We start from the raw sequence: 18,232 nt of genomic DNA, 5'->3' as shown, positions 1-18,232 counted from the left end.
TTCATTTCAAGTAAAGACCTCAATTATTTTGTAACTCTTAAGGTGGTTTGTATCTTTTACTACTTACCAAGTCCTAAAAGATCAACAGTGGGCTCTGCAGTTTTTTTAGGGCTGGTACTTTTTTTAGGCTCCAACTGCTGATCTTCTTTCTTCTGCAGCTTTAAAACAAATAATCAGATTTACAAATTTTTCTTAAATAAGTTGAACAAGCTTTTTAAGCCCCAATTAATCATGCATATTTTTGATATTGTGTAATGAAGTATATGAAGCACAGAGTAATGAAGCCCAGAGAATTTCTTATTGCATAAAAAAAGTAAGCATGATCACTGAGCCTGAAATGACAAACCTTACATATTAGGATCCCAAATAGTAAATATACACTTTCAATCTTAATGTAATTATTCTTAATCGTTCAAATCCTTTGTATGAAATTACACTTTAAAAACAATTTTTTTAATGTTCATTTTTGAGAGAGACACACACACACAAAGCGCGAGCGGGGCAGAGAGAGAGAGAGGGAGAGCGAGAGAGAGCGAGAGCAAGAGAGCGAGAGCGAGAGCGAGAGAGAGAGAGAGAGAGAGAGGCACGGAGACACAGAATTCAAAGCAGGCTCCAGGCTCAGAGCTGTCAGCACAGAGTCCCACATGGGGTTTGAACTCACGGACTGCGAGATCATGACCTAAGCCAAAGTCGCATGCTTAACTGAGCCACCCAGGCGCCCCAAAATTACACCTTTTTGAAAAAGAATTGCATTTCCTATCATTTGCTAGCTACTGTTAATGCACTATTAGCAGATGCTGGACAGGCCTCAGAATCTTCATGAGCACACTGTTATTCCCCTCCCTCACAGTGCCGACATGTGAGACACCTCTGTACCAAGAAAAGCCTGATGAAATACTACCTGATATATTTTCTCCTGACTCTACACTATCAGCTACATTTTAAATGTAATGTTCTTCCAGTTCTCAGAAGCCGAAGTCAGTTACACATTCTAAACTTTATCTTTCTCATTTACACAGAAATGTTGTGTAGGACAGACATATATCTACTACATTCTCAACTCAAAAGCCTCTTTTTCCACTTTTTTTAAATGTAGATATAATTGGCATATAACATTATATTAGTTTCAGGTGCACAACATAAAATGATTCCATATTTGTATACATTATGAAATGATCACCATAGTAAATGTAGTTAACATCCAATACCATATACAGTTACAGAATTTTCTTTCTTAAGATGAAAACTTTTAAGACCTACTCTCTTGGCGACTTTCAAATAAATAATACGGTATTATTAACTATAGTTACCATTCTGTACATTACACCCATAGGAATTATTTATTTTATAAGTGGAAGTTTGTACCTTTTAACCCTCTTCACCCATTCTGTCCACCTTCCACCCCCACCCCTGCCTCTGGCAACTACCCATCTGTTACATGATCTGTTCCAAGATCTGATCCAGGATCTTGTTTGTTTGTTTGTTTGTTTGTTTGTTTGTTTTTTTAGATTCTACATATAAGTGAGATTACATGACAGGTGTTTTTCTCTGACTTATATATTACACATAGCATAATGCCCTCAAGGTTCATCCAAATTATCACAAATGGCAAGATTTCATTCTATTTTTTGGCTGAATAATATTCCATTAAATATATAGCCTACCTCTCTTAAACCAAGAAAGTAAAACATTTATTCATTCACTCACATTTATTTCTCAAACTATCCCCATAAAATCATTTCTTCTGCAACTACTTAAAGAATTCATAACTTGTTCCATGAGTGCATTTTTGTTAGCTAGACAGATATATAATTTCTAAGAACATATATCTACACTTAACTTGTTTTTAGTCACTACTGTCTCTTCAGAATTATTATATTATAATACTTAAGTAACCTACCATCCCAAGTATCAATGCTTTAATAGGCTTCTCAAACACAGAATTATCAGCCTGTAATAATACATAATTCTCAGAGGTTTAACATAATCCATTTCACATTCTTTTTTATTTTTCCCTTCCAATATTGGTAAGACTTACCTTGTATATAGCAAAGTAATTTGAAAGAAAGCATAGTTTATAGTAACCAAAGAGGCAACTCCTTCCAACTAAATACTTAAACTGCTAGAACTTCCTTCCTTCCCTTTTTTTCTTCCTGGACAACTTGCATTGAATGTATAAGCACTCAACACTTCAAGAAAACCTGAGGATTAAGTGGCCAGAAAGCACTCAAACTTCAAATACTCCCGAGTAGGTTCTAGCAGCTTCCTCATGTAGGTCTTCATTGATCTTCACTCATACCCCTCTGCCTGGAATACTCTAGATGTTGAGATATACATGTCTTATGCTTAGCAGGTACATAAAAATCTAATTCCTGATTTAACTGAAAATCAGAAAGCCTTAAAGTTGAAAATAAACTTAAATAATCTAGCCAAACTCATTCACTTTGCAGATTAATTGAGGTTCAGATATTACATGCCAAATAGGGAAAGAGTAGTAACTAAAGCTTATTTTTTGTCCCTCAATTTACAATTGTTTCTTTGATTATTTCCCTGAAACTTCTTCCCTGCAAAGAAGCACGGAATAAACCTGTGAGGGATTCCTTCCTATTTAATTTCTACATTCTAATAATGTGGCATTTTTTTTCAGGCCAAAATGACTTCTTTTTTGGTTTATGAGTTATTTTCCCACCAAATTAGAACTACCTTTTAAAATATTGCTGAGTATGGGGTGCCTGGGTAGTTCAGTAGGTTAAGCATCTGACTTCAGCTCAGGTCATGATCTTACAGTTTTGTGAGTTCAAGCCCCACATTTGGCTCTTGGCTGCAGGGCAGAGCCCACTTCAGATCCTCTGTATCCCTCTCTCTCTGCTCCTCCCCTGCTTCTTACTCTCTCTCAAAAATAAACAAATGTTTTTTAAAAAGTTTTTTAAAAAATAACAAAAATTGCTGAGTATGCAATTACTCATTGTTTAGAAAGCAGGGAAAAGCCAAATCAAACAAAAAAGAGATCCTCTAGTAATCCTGACTCCCATCCTCAGAACTACTGAAAAAAGTTTGGAAAATATCTTTTCCTTCCAGATGTCACACATCTATATGTGTCCCAAGAATTTTCGTCTTTTGATTGCAATTGAATCATAATTTAAATGGGTGTTTATCAACCCATCTCCACAGAAAACTATATAATACTGAATATGTGTAGAGTTGTGCAGGGTAAAGAGAAACATAAAGGTAAAAATAAGGGGCACATCCTAAATACAGATTATTAAACTGCAGACATGGCCTACTATTGGGTTTTGACACCAAATTTATGGATAACAACTAGAAGGGTTTTTGGCATTTAAAAAGGTGAAACAGAAAACAAGAGTGCACTGTACACAGTAAAGTATTCATGAATTATTTTGTATATTTGTGTACACATGTGAACACACGCAGCCCGGACCATAATGTAACACGTATTTCTTACCAGAATCACAAGCTGAGAAACACTGCTCTAAATATTGTCTGCTCCTTTGCTCCTACAGCGGGTCAACCTATATGAGTAAGGAATGTCTACGCCCTAAACCTTACCAACTACTCTAAATAGAAGTGGTTACTCCAGATGGATTTCAACAACTCTTACAGTTGGCATCTCATAGGTTGTCCCACAAGTTAAAAAGGCAAAAGGGTCAATCACTTTAAAAACTATCTTGTATAGGGCACCTGGGTGGCTCAGTCAGTTAACCGTCCAACTTTGACTCAGGTCATAATCTCATGGTTTGTGAGTTTGAGCCTTGCATTGGGCTCTGTGCTGACAGCTCAGAGCCTGGAGCCTGCTTTGGATTCTGTATCTCCCTCTCTCTCTGCCCCTCCCCTGCCCACACTCTGTCTCTGTCTCTCAAAAAATAAATAAATGTTAAAAAAAAAATTAGGGGTGCCTGGGTGGCTCAGTTGGTTGAGCATCGAACTTCTGCTCAGGTCATGATCTCGTGGTCCATGAGTTTGAGTCCCGTGTTGGGCTCTGTGCTGACAGCTTGGAGCCTGGAGCCTGCTTTCGATTCTGTGTCTCCCTCTCTCTCTGCCCCTACCCAAATCATGATCTGTCTCTCTCTCTGTCAAAAATAAACATTAAAAAAATTTTTTTTTTAATTAAAAAAAACTATCTGGTATTTCTTCATTTTAAAATTATGCTGAAGCAGTATCATGAAACACTGATATGTGGCAGAGATAATTTGAGATCACTCTTTTATATCTTCATAGTAATCCAAGTACTGCCTTATATAGATTAGTGAGACCTACAAAGATTGAACGCAGATGATACTCTGTTCATAAATGTAAACTTAAGAAATTAGCCTCATTTCTAAACTTAAAAAAGGTGGGGGGTGCCTGGGTGGTTCAGTTGGTTAAGCATCCAACTCTTGGTTTTGGCTCAGGTCATGATCTCATGGTTCATGGGTTCAAGCCCCACATCAGGCTCCACACGGATAGTGAGGAGCCTGCTTGGGATTCTCTCTCTCCCTCTCTCTGCCCTTCCCTGCTGTGCTCTCTCTTTCTCTCTCACTCTCAAATAAATAAACAATAGCAACAAAAAAGAAATTAACCTAATTTTTAAAATTTTGAAACCTATTAAGAGAAAATTCAAGGGTACACCAAAGTATCAATATCCATAGATAAGAAATCTTGCGGGGCGCCTGGGTGGCTCAGTCGGTTAAGCAGCCGACTTCGGCTCAGGTCATGATCTCGTGGTCCGTGAGTTCGAGCCCCGCGTCAGGCTCTGTGCTGACAGCTCAGAGCCTGGAGCCTGTTTCAGATTCTGTGTCTCCCTCTCTCTGACCCTCCCCCGTTCATGCTCTGTCTCTCTCTGTCTCAAAAATTAAATAAATGTTAAAAAAAAAAATTAAAAAAAAAAAAAGAAATCTTGAAATATAGCCAGGATAATATTTAATTTTTTTTTAATGTTTGCTTATTTTTGAGAGAGAGAGACAGAGCATGGACAGGGGAGAAGCAGTGAGGTAGGGAGCCACAGAATCAGAAGTAGGCTCCAGGCTCTGAGCTGTCAGCACAGAGCTTGACGTGGGGCTTGAATTCACAAACTGCGAGATCACGAGCTGAGCCGAAGTCAGATGCTTAACCAACTGAGCCATCCAGGCACCCATAGCCAGGATAATATTTAATCTTTCAGAGCTACATATCCATAAAAGATATTAATTTTATATTCAATGTCTCTGAGTGACTTTCTGAAAATAACTGAAAATTAATTCTCATTTATACTTATAATTATGTTTATAGATCTTTGTGTAAAATGATAGAAATAAAGTATTCATTTTCCTTGGATGAATTATAATATCTAAGAAATACAGACTTGAAGGACAAAAACATTTTTGCTTATATAGTGCTATTAAAAGGGTTTAAAAAAAAAACCTCTAAAAAATCCTCTAAATTATACAGTCCTCTAAAAGACTCAATCTTTCAAAAAACACAAACTAATAATACCTAGGTCTTGCATTTTATTCCATGATAATGTATATTTAAGCCCAATAACATCACCAATAAATTGAGAGGCAAACCCTATTTCAAGGAGGCTCTACTTATAGCCATGATTTAATATCATGTCCACTGCTACGGCTCCTTGACACACATTCTAAAAGCTGACAAGACACTCAGTTTTTGACTTTAGAGGAAGATTACGGAAGGCCTCAGACACTGAACTAGGAAGAGAGTGTCAAAATAAATAAATCTCCTTTCTTCACCATAAAGCATAATCTAGCATTTCAAAAATGAAACATTTAAAATTATCAAGAACAAATCTCAAGAAGTAAGATAGGAAGTTAGGAATAGTTTTTCCCTTCTCCCTCATTACAACATCCACATTAACAAGGCAATGTGATGGCTTTTAGATAGCCAGGATTTATCAAGAAAGAAGCAAAAGCACCCTGTGTTTATCCTAAAAACACCAACTTCATTGCCACTCTGAAGTCTACTTAGTTTCTACAGCAAAACCTATTTTTCACTCTCTTTATATAAAAGAATTTATATGTATATACATACATATGTATATCTATCTATCTCACCAGACTAATGTTAGAGAAGAACTATAAGTGGATTCCCAAAATGTATTCCAGTTAAACATTTTGGTTAACAAACAGGTGTATAAATGATTATGCCTTCCTGACAATCTGTTCTAAAATGAAAAAAATCTTTAAGAATGTATCTGATTTCTACCAGCTTTACATTATAACACTATTTATACTAAACTTACATTTAACACTAAGTACTATTTATCAAGTATTTTCAGGTAACAAAGATAATAAATAAATCTTAAACAAAAATATTAATACACAAATTATTAATTCGTCCTTTTGTTCTACAGCATACCAATTCTGTTGTACTTTGCAAAGAATAACAAGATGATATTATTAAAATATTTGAAATGTAGCTATCATATAAAGCATGTAATTTCCTGAAGCCAAATTTTAGAAGATTTAAGAATAAAAATGCTATTGGGGCACCTGGGTAGCTCAGTTGGTTAAAGCATCCAACTTTTGATTTTGGCTCAGGTCATTATTTCTAGGCTCATGAGATCGAGTCCTGCCTCAGACTCTGCACTGATAGCACAAAGCCTGCTTGGGATTCTCTTTTTTTCTTTTTCAAAATAAATAAGCATTTTTAAAAAAAGAATAATAATGCTATTATCTTGTTAGGATTTGGGGGCAAGGATACAATAAAGGGTGATAATAGTAAATCAAGACCTTGCCTGTAAATTCTCCTGCTACTAAAAACATCACATATGGAATTTGCCTTTTAATAAGTGAGAAATGCAGTCAACTGTCAATGAATAAAATTAGGCAACTTAAAATTTATTAAACAAAATTTTCTAACAAGCAAGAATACTGATCTACTTAGATAAAGAAATTTTATAAGTTCCTTAGACTCATATTAAGCAGATATCTCATTCAAATGATCAAAAACTTTATTAGCAGAAGCTTCACCAGCCTATTTTTTTAGAACTTATAACACTACTCCACAGGTTATAAATGCATTAAAAAAAGACTTAATTTCCAACTCCTACACTTACCACCTTTTTAAATAACAGAAATAACAGCTGAGCTCCTAGAAAGTGATTTACTATGCTTTAGTGACCAATAATTTATCTATTAATGTAGATAATAGCATTAATACATATTATAAGAATACGGAAGCTATACAATTTTCTAGGTTCTATAAGTAATTAAAAACTTTTCTTTAAAACTAACTACAACTCAAATTATGCCTTAACTAGTTTATCTATAATCAGTTTCCCTTTACATTTATAAAATCATACAAGCAGAAGGGACATAAAATATAGTATGTTCAACTCTCTCATTTTAAAGTTAAGGATATTAAAGTGATATGATTTGCCCAAAGACTCCACAGTCACCAGAGTGGCAGGGGCTAAAATCGTGATAGGGCTCCTTCCCCCATACCATGATGCCTTTTCCTTAATAATTTCTATGTATCACAAATTAGATTCAAAATTACCCAATGCTTATTGTACATGGATACTATTTTTCCAATGACACAAAGAGAAGCTACAAAGAAAGGAACCACAATCTAATAGAAGGGACAAGGCAAGTACACAAATAACTTCAACACAAGGTAGAGTATAAAGAGCATATGAAAGGTGTAAGATGCGTCTTATGCTCATGATGGTGGTCATGGGATGATTAGCACTTTAAAAAGGAAGTAGTATTTACTCTGAAGTCTGTAGGAAAGATGGGAAGGAGTCCAATAGGTAGGAATTAGTTTTAAAGGCACCATGTGAAGAAAACTGAGTATGGGAGAGCAAGAAAGACAGTGGACATACCAGACTAACTTATAGGTCTAAGTGTACAGAAACAATAAAAGATAAATTTGAAAAAATAAACTAGAGCTACAGTGTGGAAGAACCCGAACAACCGAACAACCAACTAGCTCTAGTAATTAGATAGGCCACCAATTTTCAAAGACGGTAGCCAAAGCAATTACTCCTAGGGAAATGTGTTATGCATATGAACTGTACTGAGAAAGAAAATTTGATCACTACCATTGTAAGCATAGGGGTGTGTTGGCTATGCCACGATCAGAGCATTGTTTTAGGAGTGTTCGGTAGAAGCCAGAAAATGAGAAGAAACCCCCCGAGAAACGCCTTTACGGTCAAGAAAACCTTTATGGTCTATGGGGTCATGTTCCCCACAGAATAGGATATAACAGCCTAGAAAAAAATGTCCCTAAGAAAGTACATGCATAGTTCAGGAAAAACGTGTCCCCAGCTTGACCTTTAGCTAGTGATAAATCCATTTACATACATGTGTTTTGTGGTTAAGGCTCCGCCCTTATGGGCTTTTTAGATACATTATGAGAATGGGCATGTGTAGTAAGAAAGTGGTTATATAATCTTAGCTGTCAATTAAGGAGCACTCAGCACCACCCCACTATAAGTCACAGGTCCTCCCAGTCCAGAAAAACTTAATACATATCCAACCCCAAAACAACCAAGGGGCTGGTTCCACCTCACAGAACCTGCATGCTTTCCCGTAGAGAGCATACTGTGCTTTAATGAAACTGCTCTCTACTTTCACTTAGGGCACCAATCTCTAAGTCTTTACTGCCTAAGTGTCAAGAGCCAAGACAATGCTTTTGGTGCTGACAGGAGGATTAACATTAATCTACTCCCTCATTACAACTTGAAATCTGAGATAGATTTTCTAACAAGTTACTCAATAACATACAATTCTGAGAACAGTACTCTCATCTGGGTGCCTGTTGAAATCTTTATAGTAGAATTTCACTTTTACTAAATTTCTACTAAAAATCTATGAATGACAAGTTACTTGAAAGCTATTGGGTTGTACATCATCATATATTCTACTATAAAGTTGGCAAAAAATGCAAAGATTGAATCATCTTTGTTGTTTACCCAGTAGTCATTCAATTGTCTAAAATCAATACATTAATAAAAATCACTCAGTCTTGGGGCGCCTGGGTGGCTCAGTCGGTTAAGCGTCCGACTTCAGCTCAGGTCAAGATCTCGCGGTCCGTGAGTTCGAGCTCCGCGTCGGGCTCTGGGCTGATGGCTCAGAGCCTGGAGCCTGTTTCCGATTCTGTGTCTCCCTCTCTCTCTGCCCCTCCCCCGTTCATGCTGTGTCTCTCTCTGTCTCAAAAATAAATAAAATGTTAAAAAAAAAAAATCACTCAGTCTTAATTCCTAGGAGATATTGTAATAATTACTACATATGTGTTTATATGTGCATGCTATCACAACCAAATTATATACAATCTGTTTAAAATTCTTTTGTGCAGGAAATAATCTTGTACATAATCTGTTTATTTCCAGTGTCTCATTTTGTTGTCCTTACTCAGAATCTTGTTAAAGTTTCCTTTTTTCTTATCATTCTTTATAATGTACTTATAAATTTTTTTCACATTAAACTTATCAATACTTAGTATATTCTGTTTCTGAATTTAATACTCTTTCTTAAGTTGTATTTTTGGGGTTCAATTTAGAACTGTAATGTACATTTTACTTCCCGAATCATATGGACATCTTCTGGTAAATGGCTCTCTATATAGTCTAGGGACATCACGATCCCAAACAATATCTGACTGAGCTGGAGAAATACCAAAGATTTATATAAATTTCAGAATAGGATGGGGACTTAAAAGACATTTGGTCAGTTCATTATGTGATGTCTAAAACACCACTGTAACATTTATCTTACATGGCCAGTCTCTGTAAGAAAGTTTTCCAGTATCAGGGAATCACTGGATACAGTAATACAGCATACTCCATATTCAGACAATGCTATATCAGAAAGTTTCCTCTTCAAGTGGCTTGTAACATCTACTTATTTATCTCTATTTTCCATGACACAGTCATGCAGAAAACAAGTGAGAAATGACTTTAAGTGCAGCCTGGACCCTCTTGGCAGCCACAGCAGACCACGAATTCACACCAAGCCCTCATACATCTAAAATTCCCTGATATTTTCCTCTGTGCTATTATATTTAGGGCAGTTGAGGTCTGGATGCACTTATTTCAGAATTATACTTTTGTCCAACTTGTTGGAATTTTTGCTTTTATCTGAGGAATTGTTCTGTCAAGCAGTGTCTTAACTAATCTTTGTCGCTTGGTTATTTGAAAATTTGAACATCACATTGATGTGCTCAGTTAATAAAAATGCTGAAAAGAACACAGCCCAAGACTGAGCCCTGAAGAATGCAGCTAACTCCCTTGACACTGACATCAATTCTATTAACTCGATTTCTCTGGTAAAGCTGTCCATCCAGCTCACAATCTATGTACAATCTGCTTGTCAGGCCTACCTGTCTATATCATTCCCAGAAAGATATCTAAGAATCTCAAACAATAAGCTATTCTTAGGAAACCCATGTAAGCACCCAGTAAGTGATGTTAACACTCTGAAAAAAGAAGGAAGGCATTAAAAAACAATCCCATTTGAGGGTGCCTGGGTGGCTCAGTCAGTTGAGTGTCCTCTTGATTTTGGCTCAGGTTATGGTCTCATAGTTCATGGGTCCAAACCCCACACTGGGCTCTGGGCTGACAGGGCAGAGTCAGCTTGGGATTCTCTCTCTCCTCTCTCTGCCCCGCCCTCTTCCCTCCCTCTCTTTCTCAAAATAAATAAAATCCCATTGAATTTTGAATAGAATTCATGTCAAGCTCAATGATATAAGTAAGCATTCATAATCCACACACATTTTCCTTCTAAGAACCTGGACATTTGCCTATCTCTAATCTTCTAGTTCCTATCTTAGTTTGTACAGTTTCTCCAAAAATGAGCTATAGTGCTTTATACATTAGGTCTGCGAGATTTCCCATTATTTAAACACAAAGATTGAATGCCTATATTGGCAAAATGATACTTATTTTGAAGGATTTTTGTGAGGATTAAGTAAAATAATATAGACAGAGTCCCTGTCATAGTGGGGGACACATAATATGTGCTTTATAAATGGCAGCTGATGGTGATTATGGTGGTAGCTTTTACAGTTATGTGCCAGGATCTGTAAAGCACTGGAGATACAAAGATGAGTAAGACTTAGTTCCTAATCTTCAGAGGCTTATATTCTAGACAAGCAAAAAGACTCAAACATAACTGGTTCAACAATGTGGTTCAATGTGGATTAGCACAATGATGGTGTTAAAAAGAAATAAAGGAAGTCTTCTAGAATCTCACAGGAATGTCATGCTTAGGCTCAGCTCAGCATGTGTCTGAATAATGCATTATGAGATGGGTGATTATATGTTTCAGTTTGCTCAGGACAACTGAAGTTAATGCCAGTTATTCCAATTTAACTGTTAACAGTGCCTGGTTTCACTCTTAGAGGTATCTAGTTTGAAATACTCATCACAATTCTACTTAGAGCCTTTGTCTGGAGACAGGAATTAGCTACAGTACTGCTGGACTAAGGTGTAAAGGGGTTCCTCTCCTTCTAGCAGTGATAAATTCCTTGAGGACAGAATGACCTATCAAAGTTCTATAAGACTGTGGACTGCATGCAAATGTCCAGTCAGCCTCTCAGTAATGAATTAGCAGGGCTGGAAAAACAGTCGGTTAACCCAACAGAAGGAGCAGGCTGTATCTGTATCTATGTCTTTAACATTCATTTTACTATTGTTATTTTTGCCTTACACAATCTGGAGGTTTACAGAGAAGGAAAAAGGGTAGGTTTTTAAAACTACTACTTTTTAGCAAACTATAACTGAAAGAAAAAATTGGGGTACAGTTGGAAAGAGGCCACCCCCTTGCCCATCACACAACACACATTCGTGAGGAACCTGGTGCTAAACCATTCACAGACCATCTGCTTCTAGGCCAGGGTTTTATATGTAGCTGAGCAGCTCCCTTGTAGCAACCCACTGAAAGTCAGCCCTCAAAATAAGAATTTGTAAAATAAATAAATAAATAAATAAATAAATAAATAAATAAAAATAATAATAAAATAATCATAACAACAACAACGAATACAGAAAAAGGAAAGAAGAACACTGGCCAAATATCTAAGTTTAAACCTAGCTTGGACACTTCCCAGCTGTGTGACTTTGAACAAGTCACATTATCTCTGAACAGGGTCAGCTTCATGGGTGTAACATGTGCAGTCCCACAGAGCCCCACAAAGGGTTTAATAGCTATTGCACCTTGAACTTCTTCATTTTATCTTTAACTTGATTTTGTAAATCCAATGAGACAATGAAACATAAGCATAAGCACAGCAGATATGTGCAATATGTGCCCTTGCTGCCCATTTTCATATAGTGGTCATGATGTTCCATGAGCACAGATTTCCTAACATAAGCATATTAGGTCTACAACCGGGTCAGCAGGGTATCGCCAGCCCTAAGAAGCCATGCTTTCTGTTTCAACAAGAACTTAGAAAGTAGAAGGCGGCAACATATTCTAAGAAATAAGAAAGACCGGGGGGGGGGGGGGGGGGGGGGGGGGGGCGGGGGTGGGTCAGTTGGTTAAATATCTGACCCTTGGTTTCAGCTCAGGTCATATATCCCATGGTTTGTGCGTTTGAACCCCACATCAGGTTCCACACTGGCAGCACAGGGCCTGCTTGGGATTCTTTCTCTCTCCCTCTATCTGCCTGTGCCCCCCACCCCCACTTTCTATCAAAACAAATAAACTTAAAAAAAAAAAAAGAAATAATAAAGACCAAAATCTCCTAGTCTTTCTTACTTATGTCACTTCCCTGTACCAACCAACCATTTATAGTGAAAATGATGACAAAGAAGTAAAGAGAAGGGCAGAACAATGGATAGTATTCTTCCTTCACTCTTTCCTCATTTATCAGTTAATTAAAAATAGAGAATGTTCAGAGCACTTGGGTGGCTCAGTCGGTTGAGCGTCAGACTTCAGCTCAGGTCATGATCTTGCAGTTCGTGAGTTCCAGCCCCATGTCAGGCTCTGTGCTGATAGCTCAGTGTGTGGAGCCTGCTTCGGATTCTGTGTCTCCCTCTCTCTCTGCCCCTCCCCACTCGCACTCTGTCTCTCTCTTTCAAAGATAAACATTAAAAAAATAAAATAAAAATAAATAAAAATTAAAAAATAAAAATAGAGAATGTTCGTGGAATATGTGCATTATTGAGAAGTAAAATAAAAACAGTATAGTTTTGTTCAGTATTCTCATTATTCTGGTAAGAACAAAATACACATGTGTGCACAAGCTAAGAAATACAAAGTGTGGAAATTTGATGATTCCACATATGAAGTAAATGCTCTTATGAATGCAGTAAAAATGTGCATTACAATATAAAGATGAATGATAAAATTCATGTTAATGATGTAAATTTTTAATTTTTATTTACTTAGAGCAACACTATTTTATTAATTATTTTTTAAGGTAAATTACATCCCTGATGTGGGGCTCGAACTCATGTTGAACTCATGTTATTTAACATGAGTTGTTATTTAACAAATAAAAGACATGCTGACAAGTTGAGAGAATGTGGAAGAAAAAAAGCCTTGTATTTTATTTAGTACATTTAATGGTACTTTTTTCTTTTTTTTTTTTTTTAACAAGGCCCTGCAAGTTATACAGCTGGACCTGTCTCTGAGCCTGTTTCTGATTTGTAAAATAATAATAATAACAACCATTAAATTCACCTTATGACTGCTAAAATAATAATTAAGGTAAATAAAACAACAGTTTCAGGAAATTTCTGATCTGACAAATAAGCAGCCTGAGTGTCACTATTTGACCCTAACAAATAAAAAGCTGAAACTGAAAAATTAACAACTTTTTAGATTACATCAGAGAAGTGATATCGCAAGGCAAACAGCAGCTCCTAAAACTGGAGAGACAGACAAGAGAATGCAGAGAATTTCAATTTACTGGAGCAGAAACCCAGCACTATTCAGGGTAGAAAAACCTGAATCCTATGTAATTGACCAAGTGCTAAAGACTCACAATCTGAGAGTCAAAAACCGCAGAGGGATCCAGTTATATGGAGGCCCTCACATTTTTGTGAGTTTTAGGTTCAAAAGCACTACCAAGGGGCACCTGGGTGGCTCAGTAGGTTAAGTGTCCGACTTCGGGTCAGGTTACAATCTCACAGTTCACGAATTTGAGCCCCGCATGGGGCTCTGTGCTGACAGCTCAGAGCGTGGAACCTGCTTCACATTCTGTGTTTCCCTCTCGCTCTCCGCCCCTCCCCTGCTTACACTCTGTCTCTCTCTCAAAAATAAATAAACATTAAAAAAATTAAACAACAATAACAACAACAAAAGCACTACCAAGATTCTCTTAGTGAAGACTGGAGAAAAACTCCCTTTGGTTTTGTCACAGGGTGGGGAAATGGAGACCTCAACCAATTGTAGTTTTATTAGAACATAGCTTGGCCGGGAGATAGGGAAATACTCAAATTCAGCCCCTACCAGCCATCCTGTTCCATCTGAAGTAGAGGGAAATGGGCATTTGGAAAGTTCATTGCCTAGGGACACAGGCTCACTAAAAGACAAGACCTAATCACAGGACTACTGAATGCTTCCCTTCTTTGCACACTTCACCACCACATTACTAAAGCCCTTTTTGCCAAAGTTCCTTTCACCCCATGTGTACACTATACTCATCTTTCAACAAAAAAATTACAAAGCATACAAAAAGGCACAAAAGAGTTTGAAAAGACAGACCAAGCATCAGAACCAGACTCAGATACAGCAGAGATGTTGAAATTATCAGACTGAATTTAAAACAACTATGATTAATATGCTAAGGGCTCTAACAGAAAAAGTAGACAACACGCAAGAACAGATGGGTAATGTAAGCAGAGAACAGGAAATTCCAACAAAGAATCAGTGCTATAGATCAAAACCACTGTAATATAAATGAAGAATGCCTCTGATGGACTCATTAGTAGACTGGACATGGCTTACGAAAGAATCTCTGAGCTCAAGGATATGTTAATAGACATTTCCAAAGTGGAAAAACAAAGAGAAAAAGACTGAAAAAGAAAAAGGAAACAATATCCCAGTGGGACAAATATAAAAGGTGTAAGATATGTTTGGAATATCAGAAGGGGAAGAAAGAGAAAAAGGAACAGAAAAAATGTCTGAAGCCATAATCACTGAGAATTTACTCAAATTAATGTTGAACACCAAACCACAGATCCTGGAAGGTCAGAGAACTAAGTAGGATAAATGCTAACAAACAACAAAAAACCCTCCACCTATCATACAATTTCCAAACTACAGAAAATCAAAGAGAAACAAAAAATTCTGAAAGAAGCCAGCTGCGGGGGGGGGGGGGCCAGAAATTTACCTACTGAAGAACAAAATAAGAATTACACCCAATTTCTTTGTAGAAACCATGCAAACAACAAAAGATCAGAATAATGTTGAAAGAAAAAAACTCACAAACCTAGAATTCTGCAGCCTACAAAACTACCCTTCCAAAGAAAAGGAGACATAAAGACTCTAAGACAAACAAGAATGGAGGGAATTTGTTACCAATACACCTGCCTTTCCAGAAATGTCAAAAGAAGTTCTGTAGAGTGAAAGGAAATGATATAGGTCAGAAACTCAAAACTACATAAAGAAAGAAAAAACATAAAAGGATGAAAGGTGAAGGTAAAATAAGATAAAAACTACAAAAGTGCTTTGCAAACTGTAAAAATAAAAAAATATAAACATTTGAAGTTTTAATGTTACTATTACAATTTAATTCTTCTGTCTCTCCTTCCTTCCTATTATCTCAGAAGCTGAAGGCTCTACATACCATCTTATCAGGTTCTATGATCAGAACACAGCATTGCCATTGCTTCTCGGCCTTTTGACTAAGATCAAGTGTAGAACACAGCATTGCCAAACATATTTGAGTGCTACTATGCATTGTCAGCTTGCTTGATCAGACACCTTATACTGTTTCAAGGTTTTCTTCATAGCCAGCTGTGAACTCTAGAAATCACAGCAACTTATTACTAGATCACAAGAAACCTCGTAGAGAATTTCATTCTTTCACTGTTTGCATTAATATGGTGCAATAAGTCTACAGTGAAAACACATTCAATTCTCAAACACAGAGGATGCTTATTTAAAGTTCTTGGTTTTCATAAAGTAAAATATCTAATAAATGAAATCATTCTTAGTAAAAGAACACTTTATTTTTTTATATGAACTTTTAATTTTTTTATTTTTTTAAATATGAAATTTATTGTCAAATTGGTTTCCATACAACACCCAGTGCTCATCCCAAAAGGTACCCTCCTCAATACCCATCACCCACCCTTCCCTCCCTCCCACCCCCCATCAATCCTCAGTTTGCAGAACAAATACTTTATAGCTACTTTATTTCACAATGCCATTTTATATAGTTATGAGCAAGGTAACATTATTTGATACTTAATACGTCTAAACTCGTGTTTTAATTATTCTAGTAATTTGGTAGGAATTCCATCCAAAGATGTAATTTGGTATTACTACAACCAACACAACCACAACAACAACTTGCATTCAGGAGTTCACATGTAGTTAATCCATGTTTTTCTTTTTGACTGTTATTAGCTAATAATAATCAATCTAAGAGTCATGTTAACATATACAGGTTTGGAGACTGTGCGCTTTCAGAAAAAGCACAGTGAATTAACATGCTGTACTGCTACTATAGTTACGACTACTAACTAGCACCCCCGCTACAAACACTACTACTATTAATTACCTATCTCCTTCCTCTCCCCTGCGTTAGTTTCCAACCCAACCTGGTCTCTCTCTTTTGAACAGAAATTCTCTCTCTGGCACTTAGTTGTAGCTATTTCAGAATAATACAGTGCTATAACTCCAAACTTATATCTTCTGGTTCTGCCAGAGAAATATGGGCCCTCAGCTTAGTGATACCAGAGAGGGAAGAGCACAATGAAAAATTTTCAAGACAACTGAATGTATTACACAAGTTATCAGATATTTTACCAACAACTAAAGAACAGACTACTTATATGAAAAATTATTAATTTCTAAAGTCAAAGACAAAAATGAAAGCTGTAAAGTATTTCCTGCAGGATTTGGGTAATCACAAATAGCCAACTGACTGCACCCATCACTGGATATGCATACTTACTGCTTGTTCCAGGTGCATTATTATTGATTAAAGACAACTATTAAAAAGAAGTTATTGTTAGGCAGAATGAGCAATGGAAAGAAGGCAAAGTCCAAGTCCATCAGGGAAATGACAGAGACATGAGGTGGAGGCAGGGATGGTAAAAGCCCCAGGGCACAACATCTTGACATGGTGGCTTCCAAGACCTGGGGCTAACAGATCAAGAGCCACAGGTGCCTAGTTTGTGCTCTCCTCTTCCACTCTGCCCAAGGTAATCCCTACAGTCATTATAATACATTTGCAATGCAGGTACAGCCCCCACCCCCACCCCCCACCTTCTCCCCAAAAGAAAAAGGCTACCAGGAGGTTTTGGTAGGAAGCTTGTAGGGTCAAAACTCCCCATCCCAACCTGTGGGAGGAGTTCCCCAAAAGACTGGAAGCAGCCTCCATTAGAGACCACCCTACTGTATGTCACAGCTCCTCACCGTGCAGAAAGACCCAATAATATCCAATCCCAAAACAACCAGGGGCTTGTCCTTCCTCTTGGAACCTACCCACTCCCCCACCTCGAGAGTGTACTTTTGCTTTTATAAACTGCTTTGTATTTGCTACTTTCCTTCTGGCTGTCTTATTAGAGCACAGATCCCCATGTAAATCTTCTCATGGGGAATCCGAAGACTGAAGCATCCATTCACACAATGCAGACACTCCCACTGCTAACATTATCACTGGCAAAGATTCAGGACAGGAGCTATGGGATTTGAATCCTGCCATCACTTACACACTGTATAATCACACTCTGTCCCCATTTCTTCATCTGAAGAATAAGGTGGTTGGATTAGATTGCTTATGTCCTTACCAGCTCTAAAACATTAAGAGACTGTAAATAATGTCTGAAGTGAGCCCTAAATAACTCCTCTCTATATAACTGCCTGTATGAGTATGGGTGCTATTGGGCCTCACCAAGGGCAAGTGTATACATTTTCATACAGCCTATCAGCTACTGCACCAGAATCTTTAGTGCAGAGAAATATCTTTCTAAATGGCAAGGCCCATACAGATATTCTAAGATATATCATGAAAGTATTAATCAGTTTAGCTATCAGCACTGTATTAACTAATGCTCTTAGAATTACAAAGATTTATTAATAATTCATCCACCAGGAACTTTTGCTATAAAAGCAAT

At 37.0% G+C, this 18,232-nt stretch overlaps 1 protein-coding gene across 2 annotated transcripts in view; it reads right to left on the bottom strand.

Annotated features, from left to right (window-relative positions):
* The window catches only part of SMAP1 (small ArfGAP 1), a 204,069-nt gene that overhangs the window by 32,392 nt on the left and 153,445 nt on the right, over positions 1 to 18,232 (bottom strand). For both annotated transcript variants that reach the window (XM_040473891.1, XM_040473890.1), the window contains one exon: positions 68 to 158. In XM_040473891.1, the coding sequence (XP_040329825.1) occupies positions 68 to 158 (91 nt within the window). The remainder of the gene's footprint in view (positions 1 to 67; positions 159 to 18,232) is intronic.

This window comes from Herpailurus yagouaroundi, unplaced genomic scaffold, assembly GCF_014898765.1.
Source record: "Herpailurus yagouaroundi ecotype Mexico unplaced genomic scaffold, PumYag 139, whole genome shotgun sequence".
In the NCBI taxonomy this organism is placed as follows: Eukaryota; Metazoa; Chordata; class Mammalia; order Carnivora; family Felidae; genus Herpailurus; species Herpailurus yagouaroundi.
The sequence above is the reverse complement of the archived record's forward strand: the minus strand, read 5'-3'. Positions and strand labels throughout refer to the sequence as shown.